Source organism: Epinephelus moara, chromosome 17 (assembly GCF_006386435.1).
Source record: "Epinephelus moara isolate mb chromosome 17, YSFRI_EMoa_1.0, whole genome shotgun sequence".
Lineage (NCBI taxonomy): Eukaryota > Metazoa > Chordata > Actinopteri > Perciformes > Serranidae > Epinephelus > Epinephelus moara.
The window spans coordinates 32995035-33007409 of record NC_065522.1 but is presented as its reverse complement, the minus strand read 5'-3'; the positions used below and the strand labels follow the sequence as shown (position 1 = coordinate 33007409).

General features: G+C 41.1%; 2 protein-coding genes across 2 annotated transcripts in view; both read right to left on the bottom strand.

Annotated features, from left to right (window-relative positions):
• rbm46 (RNA binding motif protein 46) overlaps nucleotides 1-4585 on the bottom strand; it is a 34706-nt gene extending 30121 nt beyond the window's left edge. Inside the window, exons 1-4 of the mRNA XM_050066394.1 lie at nucleotides 4502-4585; nucleotides 2620-2802; nucleotides 1949-2129; nucleotides 1005-1161 (exon numbers count right to left, since the gene is read on the bottom strand). Coding sequence (XP_049922351.1) covers nucleotides 1005-1161; nucleotides 1949-2129; nucleotides 2620-2802; nucleotides 4502-4520 — 540 coding nt within the window. The 5' untranslated portion in view covers nucleotides 4521-4585. The remainder of the gene's footprint in view (nucleotides 1-1004; nucleotides 1162-1948; nucleotides 2130-2619; nucleotides 2803-4501) is intronic.
• A 1264-nt stretch (nucleotides 4586-5849) lies between these two features.
• lratb.2 (lecithin retinol acyltransferase b, tandem duplicate 2) lies at nucleotides 5850-10765 on the bottom strand. The gene is made up of 5 exons (XM_050066413.1): nucleotides 10551-10765; nucleotides 9636-9741; nucleotides 9330-9404; nucleotides 8416-8568; nucleotides 5850-6070 (listed from the first exon to the last, which is right to left on the bottom strand). Exons 1-5 carry the CDS (start codon nucleotides 10763-10765, stop codon nucleotides 5915-5917), a joined length of 705 nt encoding a protein of 234 aa, XP_049922370.1. The 3' UTR covers nucleotides 5850-5914.
• Nucleotides 10766-12375: the final 1610 nt, after the last annotated feature.

Below are 12375 nucleotides of genomic sequence, written 5' to 3'. Positions count from 1 at the left end.
TTGTTAGAACATAATTACAATTTTTTGATGGCCCCCAAACATTTTGAAAATGCCCCCATTTTTTAGACCGTGGGGGCCAAAATTGCCCCCAAAATATTTTGTTAATTTCATACCCTGCATGAGCAGACGACGCGATTACAGTGAAGAATGTAGAAATGCTTACAGCCTGTGTGTGTGTGTGTGTGTGTGTGTGTGTGTGTGTGTGTGGAGGCTGCAACATCTGCTGCATCATCTGCTGCTGATGTAAAGACTCCATGTGTTTCATCACCGTGGTTACTGGGACCTCACACACACACGTTGGTGTTGTTAACGAGGGGAAAAACAAGAAGTGATTTCTTGACTTCAGCTTTATGGCCAAAAGTATCTGGACACTAACTTCAGAGGACTTTAGCTCTGCAGCTTTCAGGTTTTGGCCCCCTGTCCACATACTCTGACCAGACAGTGACATATATCCATCATACATCATCACGTCCTTTAAATGTGTCTTCTCCAGTGATTTACAATAACAACTGAGTTCAGCAGCTAATTGAAATTTTGGCAGCTTATTTATTTTCTTTCCATTTCCAAGTTTTCAGAGATTTGATCAACTTTCTTCAACAGTTAACAGAAGGCGCTGCAGAGCTGAAAACTATTTTACACATTTAGTTTTCTCTCTCAGGATTTTGTGCCTGGACGAGCTCTTAATTTGGTGTCTTGGGAACGTATAAGACTGAAGGTTCATGCAGAGCCACCTCCACTTAATTCACTCACTCCACATTTTAATCACTTCACTTTCCTCCTGTGGTTTCTTCCAAATCATCCCACCACACACACACACACACACACACACACAAACACACACACAAACACACACACACACACACACACACGTTTGTTCCCACTCCCTCCTCGTGATGCTGGTTAAACTGGAAGTCCTATGCATGAACAGATGCTTCTTCTTCTTCTGTGGTTTTAGCTGTTACAATGTGAGGTGTCAGTGTGTGTGTGTGTGTGTGTGTGTGTACCTTGGTCATCTCGTCCATGATCTCTTCCTTCCTCTTCTCTTTGGGGATGGAGCCAATGAAGAGGCGACAGTTGTCCAGACTCACACACACTCCGATGAGCTTGCCTGGACGGACCTCGTAGTTGTCCAACATCTGGATGGCTCTCTGAGCCGACTCTCTGGACCACAATCAATACGTCATCAATACGTCATCAATACATCATCAATCATGATGAATCAACTTTAAAATAACTTCTGAAATAAATGCAGGTCAGGACCTCCCTTAATAACATACACACACTGGAAAATAAAAAAATTAAAAAATGATCTATTCCAGTTTTATGTATTATTTCATTTGTTTATCGCTGTATTTATTTATGTCAGCATTTATTTATTGTTAAATATTTCTGTATTTCTTCATTTCTTTCAGTATCTATTTATACTTTAATTTATTTCAGCATTTTTTATGTATTTATTTATTTATTTCAGCATTTGTTTATTCTGTTACTCATTTATTTATCTATTTTTTCATTCATTCATTCTGGGATTTATTTATTCTTCCATTTATTTATGTGTGTGTGTTTACATTTATTCTCTTATTTATTTTAATTATTTTAGTATTTATTTCAACACTTGTTTATTTACTGCTGTATTTTTTTAACATTTTTTTTTTATGCCGGTGTTACATCAAATTCAAGAGCTTTTCTAGGACGTTCTCGAGGCAGACGGCGCCTGAAACAAAGACGCCACTGCAGAAGACATGCAGACAGAAAAGTGCCTTAATTTTGAATCTTGCAAAACACATAAACTGACACACTTTCAATGAGCCACGTCTTTTGATGTCCATTTTCCAAGACTTTCAAGGCCTTGATTTGTTTCCCCCACAGTCACAAACCTTCATGGACCTGAATGACCTGTGGGACCCCTGTGATGTCATGTTTCACCCTCGACAGAACAAACACTCACCTGCTGGTGTACATGACGAAGGCGTAGCCGCGGTTCTCTCCGCTGAACTCCATCATCAGTCTGAACTCGTAGATCCTTCCCGCTCTCTCAAACAGAGGCACCAGCTCGTCCTCGTACATGTCTCTGGGAATCTTCCCCACAAACACCTCGCAGCCCCGCGGTGGGGCCGGGCCCTCCCAGTCTGCGGTGCAGAAACACACCTGAGGTTAATTAATGTTCAGAGCTGATGCCAGAACAGCACAGGTCAAAGTCCAGGCTGACATCATGACTCATCCACACCAAACTTTATTTTATTGAATTTTTTCCTGCTGCAACAAACTAGTTTGCCTGCAGGACTCACTGAGTGCACTGTATATTAATTATTGAGCTCCTGTGTCAGTACTGCTGCTGCTGCTTCTCCAGACTGGGCTGTGCCGACTGACATCTGCTGTAGGTAACACACTGACTGTGGGTAAGTACCTCATACAGCCCCACTTTAAAAGATCCAAATGAACATCTTAACAGAGCCACTCAGTCAGCAGTTCTCTGTGTTAGGTTGAGTAAATCCAGAGACCCCACGACTCTGTGGAACATGAACCTGGTCAGCCACAAACCACAGCTCTGAGTCTGGGTGTATGTCCTGTTATCACACACACACACACACACACACACACACACACACACACACAGACCTGGCGGCGGTCCTCCGTACTTCCTCTGTCCGTTCTCCTGCACCATGTCGTATCCCGTCCTCTCCATCAGAGTCAGCAGAGCCATCTCTTTGCCACAGGACTCCGTGAAGTCGTCTTTGCCCAGCAGAGGGCTGACTTTACTGGAGTCTCCGTCCATGTCCCCATCTGACTCTCTGTCTCCGTCTGTCCAACAAACAACACAACGTTCACCAGAGACACACCAGCGACCTGCTCTAAACTACAGCTGAGGCGGTACAGGATGGAAAATGTTTCAGGCTTTTATGTACTTGTTATTGAAGGAACAAGCAGAGGTGAGGTGGAGTTTGTACTTGATACTTTTCATTTCATGCTACTTTATAATTGTACTCCACCACATCTCAGAGGCAAATGTATTTGTTACTGCACTACACTCATCTGACAGCTTCCAGGACTGTAATTATTCACCTGATGAGAACAGTGACAGGAAACACTTCAGTGCACGAGGACTGAAGTCACAATACATATTATTGAGATATGAAACGTGCTACAATAAGCTGAGTATTGGGATAATATATAATGCAATATATTAAGATCAATTACATTTTTACAACTGCTAATTATATCCACCAAGGCAGTGGAGGAAGCAGTACTCAGATATTACAGCAGTACCACAGTGTAGAAATACTCTATTACAAGTAAGAGTCATGCATTCAAAAGTTAACTTAAATAAAGGTGCAGAAGTTTTAACTTGAACTTTACTTTAAGGACCAACTCGTCTCGTTATGCAGAATTTATTCCAGAATAATGAAGCTATATTACATCACTGGGTTATAATTATTAACACATCCATATGTGCATCATGTGATTGTTGCAGCTGGAAAAGGTGGAGCTGATTTTAATTACTTTCAATTAGGGCTGCAAAGATTAGTCGACTAATTGATGACTAATCAACTACTAAAATAATCGCTGACTATTTTAGTAGTTGACTAATCGAAGAAATAATCGACAGATTAGTCAACAATGAAAATAATCGTTAGCTGCAGCCCTACTTTCAATACATATGTATCTTAACTTATGACAATATATTGATTATATTACGTATCAATAACCCGAATGTGCAGGTGCAAGTAACTAGTAACTACAGGTATCAAGTAAATGTAGTGGAGTAAACAGTGCAATATTTGCAAGTATAAAGTAGAAAAAAGGAAATACTCAAGTGAAGTACAAGTCAAAGTTGTACTTAAGTACAGTACTTGAGTAGATGTATGTAGTTACTTTCCACAATCGACTGAAAATCAAGCCAGTGATTATATTATTCTAGGAGGCCACCAAAAGTTTAACTTGTATTTATAATATTAATCATTTAAATGATGAGCACTTGTTGTGTCTGCACTGATCCCATATCGCTAACAAGACTCCAGACTGACATGTTTGTGCTGTTAGCTAACGTTAGCTGGATGTCAGTTGTATTTCACCTCATGCTAATTATTAATTATCATCCTAATGTTTCCTGACTGTGAACACGGTTTCAGACAATTTGAATAAAGTCATATGAAACAACTCTTCATGATGTTGTTTAGCTAACTTGACATTGTTGAACCCGCTTCAGGTCCCCCGATGGTCCCCGGAACCAACCGTTGAGCAACAACAAACACTACCGTTATCATGGAGACGTTAGCTTATTAGCTTGTTAGCTTGTATGTTTAGTTAGATTAAATTAAGTTTGTAAAACGCCCACAAAATACAACAAGCTAAAAGCTAGCCGCTAAGTTAGCTAACATTTATGCTAGCTGTCACGTCACGGCAACTTTGGCTTTCGTGAAACTTCGTCCAATCAATCGATTGCTAACGAACGGTTAGCTTGTTTCTTTAAGCTAACTAACCCCTAAAGATAAACTCTTACCGGCTCGGTCTGCCGCCATTTCCTCTCACGGTAAAACGTTTCCTTCGTCACTGAGTTAAATCCTCAACCGGCGACAGATCAACGGTAACGGCACGTAACGACACTTCAATTAAAGTTTACCTGGAAACAAACGTCTCTACTTACTCCAATCAACTGGCCCGAATTATGAGTGACATAAGAGCTAGTCCGTCTGAGCCAATCAGAACGTTTATGTGAGTTACGGAAGGCGGGACCACATGCAAATACGTTCTTCGCGCATAAAAATAAAATAAAATAAAATAAAATGAAATAATATTAAATACAATAAAATGAAAAATAATTTAGATTAATTTGATTTCACTGTAATTATTTAATTTAATTATGACTGACATGAAGGCTCGTTTGTCTGAGCCAATCAGGACGTTTATGTGAGTCACGGAAGGCGGGACCACATGTAGATACGTTCCTCTTGCAAAATAGCATAAATTAAATCAAATTAAAATATAATATTAAATATTAATGATTAATATAACTAACCTAAATATTAAATAAATTCAATTAATTGAATTTATAAAAAAATTAAATAATTTTACTAAAACTCAATAAAAATATAAAACAAAATAAAATTATATTCAATTTAATTTTCCAAAAAAAAAGAAATGACATGAAATCTACCAAACTAAAAAATACAAAATAAAATAAAAAAAATACATAAAATCTGAACAAAATTAAAATAAACAAATTATAAAAAGAATGATAAAAAAGAATTATAATTATAAATATATTAAAATATAATATTAAATATAAATGATTAATATAACTAACCTAAATATCAAATAAATTTCAAATAATTGAATTTATAAAAAAAAATGAATAAATAAATAAAATTATACTTACTTTAATTTTCCAATAAAAAATAAGAAATAACATGAAATCTACCAAACTAAAAAATAAAATAAAAAAATAAAAACACAAAATTCCTGCGTACGTGCATTGTCTAAAATTGAGGCAAAAAAATGCTTTCCTTTTTAAATGATAAAGTTTTCAGTCTGTGGACTTTAATTAGATAAACTGTCTCTCCAGAGTTTCTAAATACATCAAGCACACCTGTGCTTTGTCATGCAAGTATACATGGGAAATGTAGTTCATAGTTGTAGTTCCTGTGATCTTAATACACAGGAAACCTTAAAACCCTGAAATATAAGGTTTCTTTTTGATGATTAAACTGTTTGACAAATGAAATTATTTAAACACAGGATTTTAGGAGCACAGCAAACACCACACAGTCAAAAATACATTCTTTATTAGACTCGTGTCAGTATTACAGATTATTTCTATGTGTTCTTCATCATGTCAGACTGCAGACGAGACACATCTTCATCTAAACAGAGAGTTTATTTGCTCTGCTGGTGTTTCTGGCTCAGTGTTATGTGTTCATGCTGCCATCCAGATGAGGAAGGGCAGCAGGACGGCCAGCGTGGCGGAGCAGGCGGTCACAGCCTCCAGGTAGAGGAGCAGGCACACACCCAGCACCGCTGTCGCCTTGGCAACACGCCGACTCAGCAACAGCTTCCTCACTGTCTTACAGAACTGATGAAGAGAAGAAGAGAGAGGGTGATGGGGATGGAGAGATACTGTAGATGATTGGATACAGAAATTGGAAATACATTATTATTAACGTGTTTGCATGTTTAGATTATCTGGAGACTGCATGGATGGCTCTGCTCTGTAGCCTCTCTCATGATGTCATAAAATACAGTTCTGGTTTCAACAATAACTGAACATTATCAGGGATCAGCCACTAGATGGAGCAGTAACACTGTCCACTTCCTGTCTCCTCAGTCTTCCTCTCTCCTCTCCCTCCTCTTCATCATTCTGTCCGTCAGTCTCAAACCCAGAGTCTTGTTTGCTCGTCTCTTTCACAAGTACATTCTGTCACGCCTTCAATCACATGTGAAATTAAGAGCTGCTCTGACACAACCATCTGCAGCTGAGACCCAAACCACACAAACAATAGAGCTTTCATTGAACTTGACTGTTGCTGCAACAACGAGGCTTAACCTAATTAAAGAGGGAGGCTGGTCTGATCTGTGGTCAGCATTAATCTGCTGCAGGAAATGAACAGCTCACAGCTAAAGGTCACACCGCTGCTGCAACCAGTCTGTGGAAACAACCAGTGAGTGTGCAACAGGAGGGAAGACCGGAGATCTACTCTGAGTACAGTATATATACAGTGCCAACTATGTATCCTGTACAGTGCAATATATACAGTATGTTGTATATTACAGTTCTTTAAAGATTTTAGCTGATAGGCTGATTTTTGGTGATTCATATATCATAAGATGTCTCTAACTCTGAGTTTGGGTTAAAAGTTTTTTGTGACCCAGACGCCTGAAATAAAAATTGATCTTTGAAACCAACTTCAGCCCAGTTTGAACCTCAACACTGACATAGGAAAGAGAAAAAAAGAAAGGAAATGAAAAAGGAGTGGAGAAAGGGAATTAAATGACATAAGACTGAAGAAAGGAAACATATGACATGGGAGTGAAGAAAGTAAAGGAAACGACACAGCAGAGAAGGAAGGAAAGGAAATGACATAGGAGTAATTAAAAGAAAGGAAATGACATAAGAGAGAAGAAAGAATATGACATAGGAGTAACAAAAGGAAAGTAAATGACATAGGAGAAAATAAAAGAAATGACACTGAGAGGAGGAAGTAAATGACATAGGAGAGAAGGAAGGAAATGACATAGGAGAGAAGGAGGAAATGACATAGGAGAGAAGGAGGAAATGACATAGGAGAGGAGAAAGGATATGACATAGGAGAGAAGGAAGGATATGACATAGGAGAGAAGGAAGGAAATTACATAGGAGAGAAGGAAGGAAATGAAATGACATAGGAATAACAAAAGGAAAGTGAATTACATAGGAGAAAATAAAAGAAATGACACTGGAGAGGAGGAAGGAAATGACATAGGAGAGAAGGAGGAAATGACATAGGAGAGAAGGAAGGAAATGACATAGGAGAGAAGGAGGACATGACATAGGAGAGGAGAAAGGAAATGACATAGGAGAGAAGGAAGGAAATGACATAGGAGAGAAGGAGGACATGACATAGGAGAGAAGGAGGACATGACATAGGAGAGGAGAAAGGAAATGACATAGGAAAGAAGAAAGGAAATGAGATGACACAAAACAAACTGCTGGACACCTGTTAACCCCCAATGAGACCTCCTCTCTGATTAGTGTGTTCCTGGAATACTGTTTGTCAGCAGGTTTGATAATTAGCAGTTTGAGTAAATACAAAATAATTTAGAAATGTGCACCATGTCATCAAAAATGAGATAACAATCACAAATGTCTATAAACTAGACTTTTATACATGAACCCTCAAACTCAGACTCAGACTGCACGACATCACACATCTGAAGTTACATCTACTTTTACCACTAAGTGCACTTCAGCGTCTTTCATTTATTCAACTATTTCAAATGTTTCATGAGAAACTTTCTTCTGATCTATGACATAAAACATGTTGTATATCTTTGGATACTCAAACATTAAAGAGGTTCAGATTGTGATGAGCCAGCCCATGATCACCAGGAGAGGTGTTGGCACTGTACGTGTCTGTAAACCAGGGATACGTTACACTGTACGTTATAATGTAGCAGCTATGTTGAATCTTGTGGTCAGCATGTGGTCGGGTTAGAGACAAAACCACTTGGTTATGGTTCAGACGAGATCATGGTTTGACCTTAAATACCTTCTTTTTGGAGAACTATCACGTCTGGAAGCACAGGCACAGGTCTCTGAAAAACAGCTGTTTTAAAACATATAAAAGTAATATATCCGTGGTTTGCAGAAACATACGATGCCAATATTGTCTTCAGGTGACTGAGCCGAGATTATCCTTCAGTCTGTCTGTCGAGCGTCACCTGAAAGGTCTGGTAGCTCAGGACGGTGCCGTATCGACAGTACATGACGTAGTGTTCACAGTTGTACCACAGCAGGCTGTAGGCCACATGGCCCTGAAGCTTCTCCGCCCTCCTGGCCACCTCCTCCGCCTGCAGCGCCGGCCGGCTGCACACCTGCACACAGGAGAGGTCAGGTAACTGGATTACTTTACTCCAATCACTGCTAGTACTATTACTACTGAGTGGGGGAAGGTAAAGTACATTTACTTTCTGCTACTTTGTGCTTCTTGACAGAACTGTTATATTCTTACTTTCACCCAAGAAATATGACGATGTTTACTGGAGCAAAGCACCTGATCTGAATAAACATCACGGGGACCCCATCACATATAGCTGCTCTTTAACACCAGAGTTCACCAACTCATCCTCACTGTGACCTCGTCACATGTCCACGTTTGGTCATGGACTTTCCACGTCCACATATGACGTCCAAGGTACCCTGGGTGTGTTGGTTGTTGACGTTCTGGGACGCCGTGTCAACTTCAGCCTGTTACATGCATTGTCTGTTTTCAAAATACACTTCTGTTTTCACAGGAAATGTACAGTTTGCATAAAGTCTCTTTCAAAATAAAAGCACTACGTCGGTACAACACTGTGGATTGACGTTTTTTTCCTTCAACAACACACACGTGGTTACGTTTAGCCGACACACACACGTGGTTACTTTTACTACTCAGACTTCTGCTGCCTTAACTTTTGTCGTTGTCCCAGCTGTGTTTGCGCCCTGACACCGCTGGTCACTCTCATGCAATACCGCCAACCTGGCGCCTATCATACCGACATGAAAGGACGGCTTTTTTCATTGGTGTCTGACACCTGAAGTCACCACCCAAGCGCCGTATTTCGACTCTGGAGTGAGACTGGGTTGGAGTCACCTTGTCCATCGAGTTGACGAGTATCTCCGACCCGTAGGCGAAGTCCTCCACTGAGTCCACCCTCACACTGCCACGCTGAGGACGACAGACACAACATACTCTGGATTAAAACAACTTTTCTTCTTCTGTCTTCGTGTATTTCTCTCCTAGTTTCCTTTGTGTCCTTCAGATGACTTGGAACTGTAAAATCACCCTAAAAAAGTCTGCGACACAGACGAGCCTAGCGTCTCTAAAACTTGTGTTTCATCTGACTTAAATGAGGTTGTAAAGGTGGAGCAGATTTGGGTTAACTGGAAGTGTTGGTACCTTGGCCAGTACTCCCAGCAGGAGCCTGGTGTTGGTGACCATCTGTTTGATGCGATACTGGTCACTGGAGATGACGGGGATGATGTCTGGGATGAAGTGAGCCACTCTGGAGGGAAGAAGAGGAAAGGGGTGACAGTGGGAGAGAGCAGGGGGAAGGAAATGACAAAGGAGACAGTGAAGGGTGGGAAAAGAAAGGAGTGTCAATACAGGACATGAAATGAAAGGGAAATGGAATTAGAGCAAAGGAAAGGAAAGAAGGCCCGAGAGTAAAGGGAAGGAAAGGAGTGACATAGGACAGAGGAAAGGAAAGGAAATGAGAAGAATAGAAAGGACATGGTAAGGAAGAAAGGAAAGAAATTAAAACAAAAGTAGTTAAGGAAAGGAAAGATTGTAAGAGTAAAGAAAAGAGCATAGGAGAGAAGAAAAGAGAAATAAAGACAGAGTAGGAAAGGAAAGGAAAGTAGGAGAAAAAGAAAGGACAAAGAAGAGAGGAAAGGAAAGGACATAGGAGAGAAAAATGGAAGGGACAAAGGAGGGAGGAAAATAAAAGGAAGTGAGACAAAAACAATTAAAATGCAAGTAGTTAAGGATAGGAAATAGGTGGCAAGAGGAAAGGAGGAAAGGAGTGGAAAGGAGAGAGGAAAGGAAGGGACATAAGAGAGGGAAAAGGAAAGGAAATGACAAAGGAGAAAAGAACGGAAAGAAATGGAAACATGTAGTAAAGGAAAGGAAAGAGGGTGCAGGAGGAAAGGAAAATGTCAGACAAGAGAGGAAAGGAAAGAAAAGAAAGGAAACAGGTAACAATACCAGAAAGGAAGAGACATGAAGTGGAGGAAGGAAAGGATAGAAGGACAGAGGAAAGGAGTCATGTTGAAAGGTGATATGAAACTTCTCCTCACGAAGCCTCCGCCTCACCTGCCTCCACCCAGGTAAATCCCAAAGTGTGTGAACAGAGTCCGGGGAACCTCCAGCAGGTCTCCTCTCCTGAGGGTCAGCTCACACTTCCTGCCTGTCCGTCCATCTGCCTCCTCCTCCTCCTCCTCCTCCTCCTCCCTCTGCTTCCTCTTGTCTCTGGACTCAGGTCTGGGTGTGGAGATGAAGAGCAGAGCGAGCAGCTGCAGAGGGAACATGGTGACAGAGGAAGACGAAGAGGAAGGAGAGGAGCCGTCTCCTCATAGGTGGTTTTATTCTCAGGGTGGGAGGAGCAGAGGGGGGATTAGTCAGTGCCCCAGAGGCTGGTGCACGCTGGCATTGTGAGGTTTACCCAACAAACATGGGCAAAAGAAACAGTTATTAAAGTGAAAGCTGTCTGTCACACACCTGGTGGACCAGACCTCTGCTCCCTGACAGCTGTGTCCACACACTCTGCGTGAAGTCAAACACGTTCTCGGTGTGTGTCGGCCTCCGCCAGGGTCGTCCCTCGCCACCGGGTTGGGGACCTTAGAACTGCATCTCTGCTTTTCACAGATGATGAGGATCTGTTGGCTTCATCACACCATCAGAGAGGAAAGGAAACATAAAAATGGAAGTAGTAGTGGATAGGAAGAGGTTGCAAGAGTAAAGCAAAGGACACAGGAGAGAGGGAAGGGAATTCACTGAATCATTCCCAGAACCCTCCGAACAAAGAGCTGGTGGACCATCAGGATTATTCGCATTAAGCAACGTCAGTGTGGCCGTTTCTCAACTCACCTCAGTGTTTCCACACAGCAGCTGCAGCACAGAGAGGGAAACTCACTGCTGATTACAGCCAGGATTAATTACCCTGATGATGTCATCATGAACGCAGTATTTCACATACAGAGGCCTGTTGACCTGAGCTGTGAGCTCACCTGACCCCCGGACGCACCTGCAGGGTTTATAACATCACAACCCAACAAGTCCTCCAGCACGTACAACCACATATGTCAGTCAGTCCCTCACTCTGATACGACTCCAGGGCTGAACACTGAGCCCAACCCTGCAGTTCCTCTGATGTCCACTAGAGGCTGGCTGCCCACAGACCTCCATGTTAACATGTAGAAATAAACATGTTTACAGCCTGGTGCAAAAATACAATTCATGAGAACTATACGGGGGATGAATTTATATAGAACTCACCTGTTTATATTTATTAAGGCTTAAAGTTTCACATAAACAAAGGCTTGGCTGCTTACAGTGACAGGTGTAGGCCGTCTGCTGACGAGTGGCTACAACAGCAGCTAGGTAACATAACCATGGTGTAACCCCAGAGTCACACGGGGTAGTCCAAGCTGTCACTATTTTAGTATGTTTTCAGTTCATTAAAAAAAATCAACATTAGCATTAGTATTATGTTGTGTTCACATTGGGTGCGAATAAAACAATTTGCGTGAGTGAATTAAATATAAAGACGCAATCAGATGTGAAATCCCGCTGGGCAGCGAAACAGACATGATGGACATGAAGCGAAATGCACGAATTAAGCAGTAGCGCGATTTCCTGTCATACGCTCATTTGCAAGAGTTGACAAATCTGAATTTCAGCGACCAATTTGTGTCGCGATAGCCAATCAGCATTGAGATCCTCAGAGGACGTCTGATGCCGAAGTTCATTCACTGATTAGGCAATTTTACATGTGTATGATGCGAGTCAACACAAAATATTCTCACGTTCAAACTGAAGTAACACGCCAAGCTAACCAAGCTAGCGTTATGTTTCGCTCAAGCTTTTTGTCCAAATACACATCTGGCTCCAAAAATCCAAGATGGTGACGGCCAAAATG

Coding starts and splice junctions, on each gene's coding strand:
- lratb.2 (XM_050066413.1), bottom strand. CDS start 10,765: ATGTTCCCTCTGCAGCTGCTCGCTCTGCTCTTCATCTCCACACCCAGA. Junction 9,405..9,635: donor TGCTGGGAGTACTGGCCAAG/GTACCAACACTT, acceptor TGTCGTCCTCAG/CGTGGCAGTGTGAGGGTGGA. Junction 8,569..9,329: donor TCGTCAACTCGATGGACAAG/GTGACTCCAACC, acceptor TCCTGTGTGCAG/GTGTGCAGCCGGCCGGCGCT.